Below are 17120 nucleotides of genomic sequence, written 5' to 3'. Positions count from 1 at the left end.
CGGTTTTCTTTTATCTGTACAAAAATACAAACAAATACAGCTACCAGTTGCATTTTCCGAATGTCTTCTCTGCATTTACATAATTTCTACAAAATATTCAAATTGTATGAGTTGTGCTTTTAACCTGATGATTTTGTTTTAATGTGGATCTTCAGGGTAAGCAGAGTAGTGACAAAGTGAGCACACAGGCCTTACAGAAGTCTCAGCAGGCCAAACTGCAGCTAGAAGAAGCACTGCTGAGAGGAATGGGAGCCCGCGGAGAAATGATGAAACGGGTTGGAGGTAACACATTTTGCTGTTGTTTTTTTATTTTTAAGAATACAGCTTTTTATTGCTTTCCTGCCATATTTCAACAAATCAGCAGCTCAAAGCCTAAATGATTTTCATGTAAACTCTCTGCAGCATTAACCCTTAAACAATCTTACATTTTTTGAATAAATGAATAATCAACCAGTCTTTGTAGGTGTGCAACGAACACGCATCATCTTGCATATGAGAACTGTCCTCATGTGTCACATAAAAAGCAAAATCATTGCCCGTTAAATCATAAGCTCCTTTTAAATCTCTGACAGGAATGGACAGAACGGTCGGTCAGAGAGAGAACCTGCGCTGGAGGAAGGACCTCACTCAGTGGAGGCAAACAAACGACAAACAGGATAAGTATGTTTTCCATTTGTGACTTTTGCTTTAGCTCTTCCTGCATCCATTTCATTGAACCTTTTTTAATTTTAGTGTAACCTCTGTAATCTTCTTCCAGAACAAAAGCAGAGTTGGACCAGGAGGCTCTGATTAATGGGAATTTAGCCACAGAGGCAAACCTTATAGTCCTGGACCTTTTAGAGACCATAATACAGGTCAGAAAATTATCTTTTCATAATCACATATAGGACTGTGACTCAGTTTACCCAGATAATATGATGCGATATAATATAAGGCAAACTAATACAAATACAGGGAGGCAGAGGGAAACAAAATGACAAGAAAAGAAGTTGTATAACTGCTAATAGTTTTTTTTGTGTTAAGGTAACCCTCAATGCTGGGATACTATATGATGTGTTCTCTAACCTGAACCATCATGCAGTAAAACTAGATTAGCGGTTTTATAAATGAAAGCCAACTTTTCCAAACCTAATAAATTGTGGTCAAGATTTATTTTCAGATATATGTAATTATTATAAGTCTAGGTTTTTACAGCTGCATTGATGCCATGAAAATGTTTAGTTTTTTTATGGCATTGTCGTCACCACTGCCTTAATTTGTAGCTTCTTCAGCATTTAAAGCTTCTGCTCCTAGACTGCCGGGAACTCCTTGTTTGTAGTTCAGGTTTTCTTCTTGTTTTCAAAAACAACTAAATGAACATTTGCATGAAAAGAAATCTCTCGTTGGTAATATTAGCGTGAAAATGTTTTATCATCTAATCTCATCAAACATTGCTATATGCAATTTGACGTAATTTGATCTGAACTTGAAAAATACAGAGATACAAAAGGTTTGCATAGCATTTCTCTGTTTAAAGTATATTGTCACAAAAGTAAACACCACTGTAATGTCTAGTTAAATTTATCCAGATTTGTTACACATGACGTTATACATGCAAATAATGTCTGCTGGCGTCTGATTCAATGTTGATAACCGTTTACCAGAGCACAGGGGCCCAAATTAGGTGTCATATGTTAAGAACTGATGATGAATCAGCCTCTTGAAAGAGCCTCATATTTCTCTGAATGATGTGCCAAGAGATGGTTAAAGAGATAAACGTTAGGTGTATGGGTAACCCGAGAAAATAGGATTCTAGTTCTTCTTTCTAGAAGCACATTTAGGATCGTGCTGATAGGCAAGAGAAAATCCTGGTTTCAGAGCAACAGATTGTTTAGACTAACATCTTCAGCAAAAATGGTTAAAATAGTCTAATTCTATTTTAAAAAGAAAAGCAACAATTATCCCATTGCTGCAAAACATACTACAATATCTGTTTTTACAGTTATAATAATGTTAACAGTACCACTCCTAAACAGTACCAGTCGTTGAATGCATAGACTTAGGCAGAAATTTAGAACAGATGTATTTAATTTAGTGTCGATAATCAGTTTTGAAAAAAAGTTTTCTTCTATATGAATGAGAGTATAGTTTAGCAGCCTTCTTTCGGTAATCTGACTGTCTGAGCACAGAAACAGGCAGGGGAGGGGCAGCTCTGTGTAACTCTGCTCCATAAAGCTGGAGAAAACTTTTAACTTTGTAACTTTCTGTGCCATTTCATTAAAAACACATTAAAACAAAAGGAATGCTTTGAACATTTTTTGCAGTTTTCAAACATTTTGTTTTACTTTTGGAAACCTACCTATTTTTGACTTTATGCCAGTAACTCAGCCAATTCAATTCAAAGATACTTTATTGATCCCCGAGGGGAAATTAGAATGCCCAACTGTGTCCCGTATCCCTTTAGATATCAGCTGATGACTTAAATTTTTTTATCTTCCAAAATTGTGAGGGTTTGGGGTAGAAAGGTGTGCTCCTGACATTTTATTTTGACAAAAGTCCTTAAAAAAACAGTTTATTATGCTTAATAGTAATAAACTGCCTATTGTTGTTTTCATACTTTTCTATAAAAGTGTGGGGAGATACAAACACTTAAACCTCAGTAGCGTTACAGTTACACAAGCAGAGATCAAGACTTTATGTTGAGCTTAACCATGGTTAGATTTTTGAAGATGATACTAAAGTACAAAGAAAATTTTAAGGTAGATCAGAGTGCAAATCTAATCATCAATAATACAAATATTAATAGATTACAATTTAATTGACTCAGCAGACATTTCAATCTGTTTGACATAGTTGGTTTATTATAGTGTTTGTAATTTTCCACCCGCAGGGGTTTTTATATGCATTTTAGGAATAATTTCTCCATCTGCTCTGTGCGCAGGCGGTGCCTTTAAATGAGTGTAAGGACAGCGTCGTTGGCGGCGTGTTGAAGGTGTTACTCCACTCTCTCACCTGCAACCAGAGCACCACTTTCCTCCGTCACACCTTCAGCACACTGAGATCCCTTGTCGTCAAGGTAGTTGCATTATCATATAAGTGTGTGTTTCTGACAAAGGATGCAGTGTGTGTGGGTTGGTGTCATTACTCAAACATTATCTGCGTCTAAATTAAATGTTCTTATTTGTTTGTGTGGGTGGCAAACCACTGATGTAAGCTAGAGTTATGGATGTTCATAAGCACACTGCCTTGTAGAGAACACCTGACGGTTTGTTTGCGTGCAGTTCGGAGACCTGTTGTTCGAGGAGGAGGCGGAGCAGTGTGCAGACCTGTGCCAGAAAGTGCTTCAGTACTGCAGCAGCCCTGTTGATGAGAACAGGAGCCAGGCCTGTGCCACCCTCTATCTCATCATGAGATACAGCTACAGTAATGTCAGCGTAAGTTGACATATAAACACAATTGAGCATCCATCCTGTAGGCTTTGTAAAATCCTGTTCTGAAGGTTTGCTGTGCAGAGATGCATTTATAAGGCAAGTCGATAAACAAACCACTTAACTTGTAGTGCCTCTCAAAAGATTTCACACCTCCTGCTCTTTTTTTTTTTTTTTTACATCCCAAGCCTCAACATATTTTGCTTGGATTTTATATGATACACCAGCAGAAACTATTGCATAATTGTGAAATGGAAGGAAAATTAAATATAATGTGTGGTGTTTTTTATCGTTATATCGTTTGTCCGCTACTAGAAAAAGTTCTGTTCTGGCCTCATTTGACCAATTTCTTCCACAGTATGGCTGTTTCCCCTACATGTGTCTCTGCAAGGTGCACACAACTTCTTATAGCTTTAATTCAACAGTTTGGGTCCAAAGAGCCATTTGTAGCTCTGGAGCAACAGGTTGCAGACTCTTGGTTTAAATGGGAAACCAAGTAATTTACAGAACTGTTAAAAAAGATAAAATTTTATGAAGGCATATCCTATTTACTCCTTCTATGACTTCTAAAGGGATCTTTTAAGACTATCAGAGTGCAGGGGACTGAATACAAATGGACCCCACACATGTCTTTTTTTGTAAAAGAAACAATATATGCTTTTCCATCTGCTTCACAATTATGCTCTAAGTTGTGTTGGTCTATCACATAAAATCTTAATAATACTTATTGATGTTTGTGGTTGTAATGTCTCAAATTATTAAAAGGTTTAGTACTTTTTGCCAGGTAGAGTAAATTATGTGCATGTAAGAATTCAGAATGGCTCCCTGCTTCAGACCCATTGAAGCAACAAGTCACTCGGATCCTTATCCTATCTGCTCTTCCTCTCTGCTCAGCTTTAATGTATTTTCCATGTCTATTTCGAGTGTGCAGGAGAAAGTTCCTGCTGAAGGATGTGTCTCTAAGTAGAGAGCAGAGAGATATGTCACTGTCTGCCTCCCCATGTTCTTACCCCTTTTTAACTAATGACAGTCACCCCCTCTGTGTGTGTTGTGTGTGGGTGCTGGCTTCGGCATATATCCATGCGCATGTATTTGTGCCACATGGGGAAAGAAAAGGAGGATTTTTAAAGGGCCCGGAGAGGAGAAAATCTTGATGAAGATAGAGGAGTGTTTGTAACAGACGTGAGGCAGCAATGGGGGAAATGAGAAAGACAGACCTAAAAGGAGGAGAGAGTATAAGGCAGAGTATCTTCTTTCATTTTTTGCGCCAGTTCGATTACTGCTTTTGGAGTCGATATTTCCTGTGTTTACAATCTGTTCACTTTAATCAAAGTCAGACGCCTGTCTATGGAGCACATTTGCACGCACATACATACAGTATCTCCACTTTCTAGGGAGCCTTTCCCCACTTCGTGTCCTTGTGTACGTTTGTTTATACAGTGTATACAGAAGGAGCTGTGATCTGAATTAGCGTAGCAGTCAAATGAGTCATCCATACAATGTTTACTTTCTGTCTCTTCCTTTGTTTATGGTTTGATCCAGTTTTTCGCCCACTTCTTGTTCTCAATCTGTCACAGACGCCTATTTTTTCATCTATTTGTTCATTTTTTTCTTTAATTTTAGATTTTAGTAATAAAATGAGAAAACACCAGAAACACACGTCCGGTATCAGTAAAAGCAAGACTACTAACCAGAAGAAAGGAGGGCCAGGTGAACACACAAAAAGAAATGAAAAGAAAGACAAAGAGGTTTTATGTGTTGACTTAAACTGTCATTAGGTCCGTATTGTAGAGCAAATACACCCCCACACACACACAGACACACGCGCACACATGCACGCACACGCACACACACACACACACACACTCAGTTAGAGGGCAGTGATGAGTGGTGAGAGCCTGGCTCCATGCTCAGTTGAACAGAATGGGGCCGTAGAGATGATCCATGGGTGATTATGTCTCTGCTAATGGGAGATCATTTTCCGCTTAGCCGGTCATGCTGGAGATGGATGGGGCATCTCGTGAGCTCGGGCACCGTTTCTCTCCCACATTTGCTCAGAAGATGGAAGGGTTTATGTCAGGCCCTTGTTCTTGGTCAGGTAGTGTGAAAAATGAGGGGAAAAAAGAGAAAAAAACTATTTTAAACAAAACAATATATTTAAATTTTAAAAATAGAATGTTTAGAATTACTTACATACTCATCAATAGTCAATGGAAAAAATCTTTATGAGCATTACAGCAATCAAACCCTCCTTATTATTGTGGACCAGCTCTTCGCATGTTTACACTGGTATTTTGACAGTTAGGGTGATGGCAAGGTCTCCTTGCAGATTACCACAGATTACCTATTATATGCAAGTCAGGACTCCAAATATTAACATTACTTCCATTTACAACAGAGATGATGGCAAAATACAAAGAGGAGTTTAAAAATAAATCTGCCTGGCATAGAGCTGAACAATACATTGAGTCACAGTTGTTATTGCTATATCAGTGAGTGCAGTATCACTACTGCAAAGGACTGCTTGGATACAAGTGTCGGGCATTTTCTGCATATTGATAGTATTTGGCCGGTTTAACACCGAGACCTCTGTCACTCTTCAGTAGCTGAGATACTAAAACTGGCAGGGAAGAGTGGAGGCATTGTATAATGATAACGAAGGAAAACGTTTAGAAAAATTTGGGTGGATGGAAAAAGCGTGCTAGGAAAAGGTGTACTAACAACAGGGATAATAGGAGCTTTAAAATGATTGTCAATCAAAATCAATTCAGGAATTGAGTTGGAGTTTTACAAGGAGTACACTGAGGCTGGAGTTAGTGCATCAATCACCATTATACGCAGGCAAATCCTACACATGGGGCACAAGCATTATTCCAGATATAAGAAGTGGCCCAAAGCCCTCTTTTCAGATAAAGTTTGCATTTCATTTGGAAATCAAGGTCCCAGAATCTGGAGAAAGTGTGGAAAGGCACAGAATTGCTTGAAGTCCAATGTAAGCCTTCCACAGTCAGTGATGATTTGGGGTCCCATGTCCTCTGCTAGTGTTGGCCCACTGTAAACGCAGCCATCTATCAGGAAATTTTAGAGTATATCATGCTTCCTTCTACTGGTAAGAGATGCTAATTTTATTCTCTAGAAGGACTTGGTACCTGACCACACTCCCAAAGGGATCAAATGCTGGTTCATAGACCATGTGTTACTATAATTGATTGGCCAGCAAACTGGCCTGACCTGAACCTCATAGAGAATCTGTGGGGTATTGTCAATAGGAAGATGAGAAATACTAGAAAATACAGATCACCTGAAGGCCTCTGTCAAAGCATCCTTCAATAGCAGAGCCACAAGCTGATCGCCTTCATGCCACGCCACACTGATGCAGCATAGAAATGAAGATACATTTCAATACCCAGACATTTATATTTAAAATATTCTTTTTTATTGATCTTATGTAATATTCAAATTTTCTAAGACAATGGATTCTGAAATATTTCACTCTATGTATAATGAATCTATATAATATATGAGTTTCACTTTCGCAAATTAGTGACAAAACTTATTGTTCTTTTTTGTACTCGTCGTCTTCCGCTTATCCGGGACCGGGTTGCGGGGGCAACAGCCTCAGCAGAGACACCCAGACGTCCCTCTCCCCAGACACCTCCTCCAGCTCCTCCGGATGGAGCCCAAGGCGTTCCCAGGCCAGCCGAGAGACATAGTCCCTCCAGCGTGTCCTGGGCCGTCCCCTGGGCCTCCTCCCAGTGGGACGTGCCTGGAACACCTCCCAAGGAAGCCGTCCAGGAGGCATCCGGTATAGATGCCCGAGCCACCTCAACTGGCTCCTCTCGATGTGGAGGAGCAGCGGCTCTACTCCGAGCCCCTCCCGGATGGCCGAGCTCCTCACCTTATCTCTAAGGGAGTGCCCGGCCACCCTACGGAGGAAGCTAATTTGAGCCGCTTGTATCCGGAATCTCGTTCTTTTGGTCATGACCCAAAGTTCATGGCCATAGGTGAGGGTAGGAACATAGACCGACCGGTAAATCAAGAGCTTCGCCTTTCGGCCCAGCTCTCTCTTCACCAAAACGGACAGGCACAGCGCCCCCATTACTGCGGTAGCCACACCAATCCGTCTGTCGATCTCCCACTCCATTCTTTCCTCACTTGTGAACAAGACCCCGAGATACTTGAAATCCTCTACTTGAGGCAGAAATTCCCCTCCAACCTGAAGAGGACAAGTCACCCTTTTTCGGTCGAGTACCATGGCCTCTGATTTGGAGGAGCTGATCCTCATCCTAGTCGCTTCACGCTCGGCTGTGAACTGCCCCAGCACATGCTGTAGGTCTTGGCTAGAGGGGGCCAGCAGGATCACGTCATCTGCAAAAAGAAGAGACGAAATCCTCTGGTCCCCAAACCAGACCCCCTCTGGCCCTTGACTGCGCCTAGAAATCCTGTCCATAAAAGTTATGAACAGGACCGGTGACAAAGGGCAGCCCTGCTGGAGTCCAACATGCACCGGGAACAGGTCCGACTTAGTGCCGGCAATGCGGACCAAACTCCTGCTCCATTTCTACAGAGACCGGAGGGCCTCTAATAAAGGGCCCCTGACTCCATACTCCTGGAGCACCCCCCACAGGGCAGGACGGGGGACACAGTCGAATGCTTTCTCCAGGTCCACAAAACACATGTAGACCGGTTGGGCAAACTCCCATGAACCCTCGAGCACCCTGTAGAGGGTATAGAGCTGCTCCAGTGTTCCACGGCCGGGACGAAAACCACACTGCTCCTCCTGAAGCCGAGGTTCGACTGTCGGCTGGACTCTCCTCTCCAATACCCTGGCGTAGGCCTTACCAGGGAGGCTGAGGGGTGTGATCCCCCTAGGGTTGGAACACAGCCTCCGGTCACCCTTCTTATGAAGGGGGACCACCACCCCAGTCTGCCAGTCCAGAGGCACTGTCCCCAACCGCCACGCAATGTTGAAGAGGCGTGTCAACCATGACAGCCGCACAACATCCAGAGATTTGAGGTACTCAGGGCGGATCTCATCCACCCCCAAAGCCCTGCCACCGTGGAGCTTTTTAACCACCTTGGTGACTTCAGCCTGGGTGATGAAAGAGTCCAACCCCGAGTCCCCAGCCTCTGTTTCCACTAGGGAATGCATGATGGCAGGATTGAGGAGATCCTCGAAGTACTCCTTCCACCGCCCGATAATGTCCCCAGTTGAGGTCAGCAGCTTCCCACCCCCACTGTAAACAGTGTTGACGAAGCACTGCTTCCCCCTCCTGAGGCGGCGGACGATTTGCCAGAATCGCTTCAAGGCCAACCGGTTCTCTTTCTCCATGGCCTCACCGAACTCCTCCCAGGCCCGTGTTTTTGCCTCTACCACTGCCCGGGCCGCGGCATGCTTGGCCTCATGGTACCCATCAGCCGCCTCAGGAGTCCCACAAGCCAACCACAGCCGATAGGACTCCTTCTTCAGCTTGACAGCATCCCTTACTGCCGGTGTCCACCACCGGGTTCTGGGATTGCTGCCGCGACAGGCACCGCAGACCTTACGGCCGCAGCTACGGGCAGCAGCATCGACAATAGATGCGGAGAACATGGTCCACTCAGACTCTATGTCTCCAACATCCCCCGGAATCTGGTCAAAGCTCTGCCGGAGGTGGGAGTTGAATACATCCCTGGCCGAGGGCTCCGCCAGACGTTGCCAGCAGACCCTCACTATGCGCTTGGGCTTGCCAAGTCTGTCGGGCTTTCTCCTCTTCCAGCGGATCCAACTCACCATCAGGTGGTGATCAGTGGACAGCTCAGCCCCTCTCTTCACCCGAGTGTCCAAAACATGCAGCCGAAGGTCTGATGATACGACAACAACGTCGATCATTTACCTCCTGACTAGGGTGTCCTGGTGCCAAGTGCACTGATGGACACCCTTATGTTTGAACATGGTGTTCATTATGGACAATCCGTGACTAGCACAAAAGTCCAACAACAAAACACCACTCTCCAGGTGTCACTGTCATTTCCCACGTGGGCGTTGGAGTCCCCCAGCAGAATAATGGAGTCCCCAGGAGGGGTACTATCCAGCACCCCTGACAGGGACACCAAGAAGGCCGGGTACTCCGCACTACCGCTTGGCCCGTAGGCCGAAACGATAGTCAGAGACACATCCCCAACCCGAAGACGCAGGGATGCGACCCTCTCATCCACCGGGGTAAACCCCAACACGAGACGGCTGAGCAGGGGGGCAACAAGCAAACCCACCCCAGCCTGCCGCCTTTCCCCGTGGGCCACTCCATAGTAGAAGAGAGTCCAGCCCCTCTCGAGGAGATGGGTTCCAGAGCCCTCAATGTGCGTGGAGGCGAGCCCGACTATTTCTAGTCGATATCTCTCGACCTCCCGCACAAGCTCAGGCTCCTTCCCCCCCAGCGAGGTGACATTCCACGTCCCTAGAGCCAGCCTAAGCATCCGGGGATCGGGCCGCCAACGTCTCCACCTTCGTCCGCCACCCAATCCTCTTTGCACCGGTCCCTCACGGTTCCACCTGCAGGTGGTGGGCCCACTGGGGGATGGCCTCACGTCTCTCGTTCATGCTTGGCCCGGCCGGGTCCCGCGAGGAGCTACCCAGCCACCAGGCAATCTCCGACGAGTCCTGACCCCAGGCCTGGCTCCAGGGTGGGACCCCGGCTCAGATGTAGTGGACGACGTCACATGCCTCAATTTAATAGTCATCATGAGGGGTTCTTTTTCGTGATATTCAAATTTTGTTTAATCTGTGGTGTGCCTTGCTTCCAATTCATTCCATGGGTCAGTGACTATTCTGGGGTTTGCTCCCACTGATTTATGTTTGCGCTTATTAAGTTAGTAAATTGTGTGCACCATTAGTGTTTTGGAAACCTTTGAACCATTCATTTGTTTCTAATAAATCGACTGTTTTTAAAATTTGGTTGGATCTTCAATTTTATTCATTTATTAATTATTGTATATCTGTTTACAGTTTTAAAACTGGTTACTGGCTACGTAGAAGTAACAGTAATTAAAATGTAACAAAAAACACCTAGTTCCTTCAGGAACTAGAGGAAACAATTAAAGAAAAACATGAAAAGTTAAAAGATCTAACTTTTTTGGAAATCCATAGATTAATCAGACAGTTATTCAGTTGCAATGTATGATAAATGTGCATATCGCATTCTCTTCAGAACTTTTCAAGAGTGAAGATGCAGGTCACCATGTCACTGGCCTCACTGGTGGGAAAATCATCAGACTTCCAAGAGGAATATCTAAGGCGCTCCCTCCGCACCATTCTTGCTTATGCAGAGGAGGATGCTGAGATGCAGAACACCCTGCTGCCCTCACAGGTTAAGGCTTACACACACTGTCAGAAACCGTCAGCACCTCTGATTAAACTTTATAAAAAGCATGTTTTTATTTAAATTTGCACGTTCAGGTGGATGAGCTCTTAAGAAACCTCAACAGCATCTTGTCGGATACTGTGAAGATGAGGGAGTTTCAGGAGGATCCTGAAATGCTTATGGACCTCATGTACAGGTAAAAATAAAAATTAACCGTCCATAAAAAGAGGTTCCTCCTTGTTTCCATCTGTCTCTTTATTTCATCATTTGTTTTTGTTTTTTTTGCTTATCATTTTATGGTTTCTTCCTAATACCTCAACGCTGGCTCTCATTACTCTGTTGTCTCTGCTATTTAGCCCCTATTTGCTGCCTTCACTATGGTAACCATGTGGTAGCAGTTTAGTCCTCTGATCTGGCTTTGTGTATATGCAAAACTAAACTGTGTACGTACGAATGTGAGCGTGCGTGTGTGTTTAAGAAAGAGCAAGCGGGGCATGCATCGAGACAAAGAGAGCATACATGTGCTGTTGATCTTGGCACTTTACTTCGATGTGTGTTGTGTACGTGTGTTATTCATCATGCAGCTTTCTGTTTAGGTTTTGCTTCTAGTTACCAAGTGACTGGCTGTCTGACAGTTCTGCAGGATGACCTTTAAAAACTATTTCTTCTACGTTTACCTCAACATCTATCTCTGTGCACTTAAACCATGTGACTGACGAACATTTAAGTTGCAGATATCTGAATTCACCTGTTTTTATGAATCATAACAGGATAATTTCAGAATTAGAAAATCAAGGTTTTTTTTCTTGATGCCCCTTGACCACAGTATCCAACTATTATTCTACTGGTCACTCTTTGATGCACATTTTTAAAAAATATTTTCAGTAGACATGATATCCAACACATTTATTTACACTTTGAATGCAGAAAGCTGATTTTGTGTTAGAGGCTTTGATTTTCTTTCGTTTTTTCATGAGAAAATGCCATAATGTAGTATGCCTTTCGAAAGTATTCATACCGCCTTGGTTTTTATATGACACATTTTGTCATATAAAAACCACAAACTTCAATGTATTTTACTGAGATTTTATGTTATACACCAACACAAAGCAGCACATCATTATGTGATACATGGATTTTAAAAATCAGAAAGGTGTCATGTGCATTTGTATTCAGTCTTCTGAGTCAATACAGAATTATGCTTAAATTTATCTGAAAGTCTTTTTGAGTGTGTCTCTACCGGCTTTGCATATTCTTCTTTGCAAAATAGCTCAAGCTAGGTCAGATTGGATGGAAAAAATCAGTGAACAGTAATTTTCAAATTTTTCTACAGATTCTCCATTGGATTTAGGTCTCCAATGTGATTGGGTTACTCAAACACATGAATATGGTTTGTTATGTGGCTCTGGCTGTATGTTTAAGTTTGTTGTTTAGCTAGAAGGTAAAACTCCACCCCAGTCTCAAGTTTATTGCAGCCTGTAACCGTTTTCTTTTGTGTATTGTGCGGTACTTATCTCCATTCATCTTCCTGTCAGCTCTGATGAGCATCCCCACAGCATGATGTTGCCACCACCATGTTCCACTGAGGGGATTATGAATTTAGGGTGATGTGCAGTGTTAGTTTTCTACCACAGTTAGCGCTTTGGATTTAGGCGAGAAAGTTGCATTTTGGTCCCGTCTGACCAGACGACAGGTGGTCTGGTCCTGTTTTCTACTAGATCGGTCATAAAGGAAAGATTTATAGTGTTCCACTAGTAGCTGTGTGAACAGATTTTCCCAGTGGAGCTGTGGGTCTATGTAGCTCCTGTGGAGTTTCTACAGGAGTCTCGGCATCTTATCTGGTTAATGTTCTCTGTCAGTTAAGGTGGATATTCAGGTATTGTTTTTTTTTTGTGTCATACTCTTTACATTTTCAGATGATGTTTAAACTGTGAGACATTTAAAGCTTGAGAGATTTGTGATGTGATAAAATGTTAAAAAAGTTCAAGTGGTTTAAATACTTTTACAATGCACATTAAATGTGTTTATTATCGCACATAGGAATTGTTCTCTCTCTGTCCCTTTGTTTGTGGTGTAAGGCAGATTTTAATCTTAATAAGACTTTTCAGTGATTAAATAAAGAGTAAAAAGGAAAACCTAATTTCCTTCTTTCTACCCTCCAGGATAGCAAAGGGCTATCAGACGTCTCCTGACCTCCGTCTGACCTGGCTGCAGAACATGGCAGAGAAGCACAACAACAGGAAGTGTTACACGGAGTCAGCCATGTGCCTGATCCATGCAGCTGCACTTGTGGCAGAGTACCTTAGCATGCTGGAGGATCACAAATACCTGCCTGTTGGAAGTGTCACCTTCCAGGTATGCTGAGAAAAAGCAACACACTGGATGTTAATACAGGAAGATATTTTAAAAATGAACAACCTAATCAAACATGGAGACATCCTAACAGAGACTGTTTGTCACTGATACCTGTCCAAGTCATTTAAATTTGATATTTGCCAAGTCCTGATCCAAGAACAGTTTAGAGTTGATCAAATCAATGCCTTGTAAATCACTGAATAACAAGCCCACCTGAAAGTGTGGATAAAGGGGGGGGGTGGGAGAATAAGCCAAATATGCTTATTTTGCAGCCCACTGGCCCAATTTGAAAACAAATGGAAGGCCACGTCTTTTCAAGCCACCTGATTGATTATTTGATTAAGTGGGCTAACTAACTGATTTGTCAACTGATTTTTCTCTCCAGAACATTTCCCCCAATGTGCTGGAGGAGTCAGCTGTGTCTGATGACATCCTGTCCCCAGATGAGGACGGTGTATGCTCAGGTCGCTATTTCACGGAGAGCGGCTTGGTGGGATTGCTCGAACAGGCTGCTGAGCTTTTCAGCAATGTAAGGCAATGAAGCTATACAAATATAAAATATATAATTATATTGCACACAAAGAACAACATCTAGCTGCATCTGAAATCCATGTTACAATTTATGTAATTCTTAGCAATTTTAAAACTGTAGAAACATTTGGTAATATAAATTCTAAGTGAAATGCAAATACAGTATTAATGCTGTGTAAAAAGCCTTAAAATTAATTACTTGTTATGAAATATTTTTTTTAACAAAACGTCTTGAGCACTATTGTTGGTACATAATTTCCAACATGTGGAGTACATTGAAATCTACTGTGACTTGAACTGGAACCATGTGCTTTGGTCAAATGAGAGAAATGAGCTTTTGGATCATAGTTCTACAATAAACATGCAACCAAGAACCCCATAATTACAGATCACTTTGTCCTTTCACATCATACAAAATTATCCAATGAAATCGCAGACCGTATATACTTACACTGCATGCTCTGAGGTTACAAAACCCAAGGGGAGTTGTTCATAACTTGCAGCATTTACCTGAGCAATGCATAAGATCAGTTAGTGTTTTAAACACAAGCATTGTTGTTCTGCAACATCCTTAACATTTTATCTCCAACTGATTCTGATGACCAACATATTTGTCAGAGCAGATGGACTCTGGAAGCTCATTTGGTGTGTCTGGTCCCACTGTGCATCATAGACCCCTGCTGCTTCTGCAGCTGTCTTTGCTTTGTGTTACATCACGACATCACATTTGTATTACCCATTACAGTTCACAGTGGTTAAGGGTTTGTAAATGCCTCTCAAGGTGGATCATTGGATCCACTCTACCATTCCGAGTCAGGACTTTTTGGTTGAGAGACTTGAAAAAGTCCTGTAGATCATGGCAAAAAAGGATGATCTGAAAGGGCTTAAGATTGAGCTTTTCAGGGGCATCAGATAAAGATGAATTAATTTTAAGGCTTTTCACACGTCGTTAACAGTGCTTCTAAATTTCCAATATATTTTCATAGATATACAGTTTCAGTTGATGCTGTAATGTGTTTTTTTATCAGGGTGGTCTCTATGAGGCAGTGAATGAAGTCTACAAGATCATCATACCAATCTTAGAGGCTCGCAGAGATTTTAGAAAACTGGCATCCACACACGAAAAGCTTCAGAGAGCTTTTGATAACATTATCCAGAAGGTAAATACTATTATGAAACTTCAAATATACAAATTCAGTTAACATTAACACTAGAAAAAAACACTCTTTTTTCTGTATTATGCTAAGCATTTTGGGAAGCATTTTATAAAAAGGTTCCCATAATTATGGCTCTTAAAAGGTATCTTCATGTGAAAAAAATAATTTGACATGATACAGAAGACATGACAGATGTGTCATAGAGTTTAAACTTTTCTTGTTTCCCTTTAGGGCCATAAGAGGATGTTTGGCACCTATTTCCGTGTGGGTTTTTACGGGGCCAAGTTTGGAGACCTGGATGAATGGGAATTTATTTACAAGGAGCCTGGCATCACGCATCTGCCTGAGATATCACATAGGCTGGAGGTACAAGGGACTGAACTGCATTGTTGGTTTTGACTAAAAATGAAAAGGGAGGATGGTCCCCAGCTTGACTGGTAGAATCTCATAATAGCAGAGGGACTTTGAGTGAACAGCAAGAACTAGCAATTATACATATGTTTTTTGTAAGAGCATGAAAAAATCATTTACATGCTTGTAAGGAGAATTTAGCAGAATCAAGCATTCATCTAACCAGGGAATCAGCTGTGTCCTGCTTTAAAAAAATCCCTTAAACATCAGCATGGATTATGTCGAGATATTGAATATTCTATAAATAATATTTTAGGATAATAAAAATGTTTCCTATTCCCAGAACTTCTATAGCCAGTGTTTTGGAGATGAGACACTGGTGATGATTAAGGATTCTACACCAGTGGACAGAAAACAGCTCAACCCCAGCAAGGTAGGTCACTATAATATCGCATCAATTCTTCCTCTGATATATGTCTGATGTCAGTGTCAGTATGAAGTTTATGGACCGCCACTGGCTAAAACATTTTTCTGCTTTGTCTTGGTTGCTTTTTCCCCAAAACCGACCACATTTATTTGCATTTAATTAATGGCTCTGTCCACATTCACAAGATATTTAGCATAATACAGATTTTCTGCTTTTTTGCACCTCCAAGCCATGTGGTGTGTGCACATAGACACACCACATGGACACATCCCCTCTGGATATCCCGAGGGGATTCAAAACAAAGGCCTTTTTTGCACAATTTCACTGTCTTGAAAAAAGTTAGTTAAATCAGTGCCATGTACATATTTAAAAACTAAAGCTTCACAATATGTTGAATCTCAAACATTGAAATACCAGTTTGTGCAATTATACAATTACAAAAGACTGTTTGGATGCAATATTTGCAAGGAAAATTTGCAGTGTTTCAACTATCTTGTGTTCACAACCTGTATGTCAGTTATTTATTTGGTCTGTTGGATGGAAACATACATCATATGCCCACATATGATGTATATTTTTAGTGACTGAGATGCCAAAGCCCGTGGAGAATGTTAACGCAGAAAGAGTCAAATGTTTACCAATAACTGAATTTCTCATTGCTATTTTCAACTGTAGCATCACAATTACCATATTAGCCATATTAAAACCTGAGTAGCTTTAAGGTTCTGTGTAAACCTATTACATGATTTATATCAGTACTGTGTCCAACCTAACTCACAAGTCATGTTCCAAAAACAGCAGGATTTATTTTTTTAAAGCAATAGAAATTTTGTTCCAACAATGCAACAAACATGTATTGTCATGTTGTTCTAAATACATTTCTGACTTGACACATACAGCTACAGTCTTCAAAAAAATTAAAGTTTTGCAGAGAAAAAAGTGGCTAATGCTACCGTGTTTACTGTCAATTTTAATATGACTTGTTGATAATTCTTTAATTAATCCTTTTTCAGTTAAACTTACAGAAAACGTTGTTCTCCTACTTCAGAAACATAGCACTAGGCTTCGGACGTCTTAAGAGCTAAAGACTAACGGAAGACTAGTGTTTCAACTCTGTCTGCGCAACTCTCCCCGACACAGACTGCTGTTTGGGAATATCGGAGCACAGCAAACAGAGCGATACCGCAGTAGCCAATACAGTCTCTATTTTATTTGGGAAAGAGTATGGTTAAAAAACACTTAAACACATTAAATGAACAGTAGTTTACAATACAGTTTTGCAACCGTGCTGCTGAAAACATGCTGTGATCTTTATACAAAATCAACAAACAAACCCACAGCTGGATTACTCTCCACGTAACAATGGTTGTGACTAATATAAAATAATAATTAAACTCTAATTTCAGTCACTAAGCTTTAAATGCCTTCATAGGGATCCCAATAGTTTCACTTAATGTTTTCAGAACCTCCACACTGAAATGGATGGATTCTCAGAAGTTAAAGGCTTTGTGATACCTTGCCTATCAGATTACAGTAGGTTTTGAACAGAGTT

General features: G+C 41.6%; 1 protein-coding gene across 2 annotated transcripts in view; it reads left to right on the top strand.

Moving 5' to 3' along the window:
- The window catches only part of dock8 (dedicator of cytokinesis 8), an 86003-nt gene that overhangs the window by 59689 nt on the left and 9194 nt on the right, over positions 1–17120 (top strand). For both annotated transcript variants that reach the window (XM_047381371.1, XM_047381372.1), the window contains 12 exons: positions 156–282; positions 573–660; positions 758–854; positions 2921–3055; positions 3261–3413; positions 10595–10753; positions 10843–10943; positions 12910–13102; positions 13488–13631; positions 14662–14793; positions 15022–15156; positions 15485–15574. In XM_047381371.1, coding sequence (XP_047237327.1) covers positions 156–282; positions 573–660; positions 758–854; positions 2921–3055; positions 3261–3413; positions 10595–10753; positions 10843–10943; positions 12910–13102; positions 13488–13631; positions 14662–14793; positions 15022–15156; positions 15485–15574 — 1554 coding nt within the window. The remainder of the gene's footprint in view (positions 1–155; positions 283–572; positions 661–757; positions 855–2920; positions 3056–3260; positions 3414–10594; positions 10754–10842; positions 10944–12909; positions 13103–13487; positions 13632–14661; positions 14794–15021; positions 15157–15484; positions 15575–17120) is intronic.

Source organism: Girardinichthys multiradiatus, chromosome 12 (assembly GCF_021462225.1).
Source record: "Girardinichthys multiradiatus isolate DD_20200921_A chromosome 12, DD_fGirMul_XY1, whole genome shotgun sequence".
Taxonomy (NCBI): Eukaryota; Metazoa; Chordata; class Actinopteri; order Cyprinodontiformes; family Goodeidae; genus Girardinichthys; species Girardinichthys multiradiatus.
This window is presented reverse-complemented; position numbering and strand designations above follow the sequence as displayed.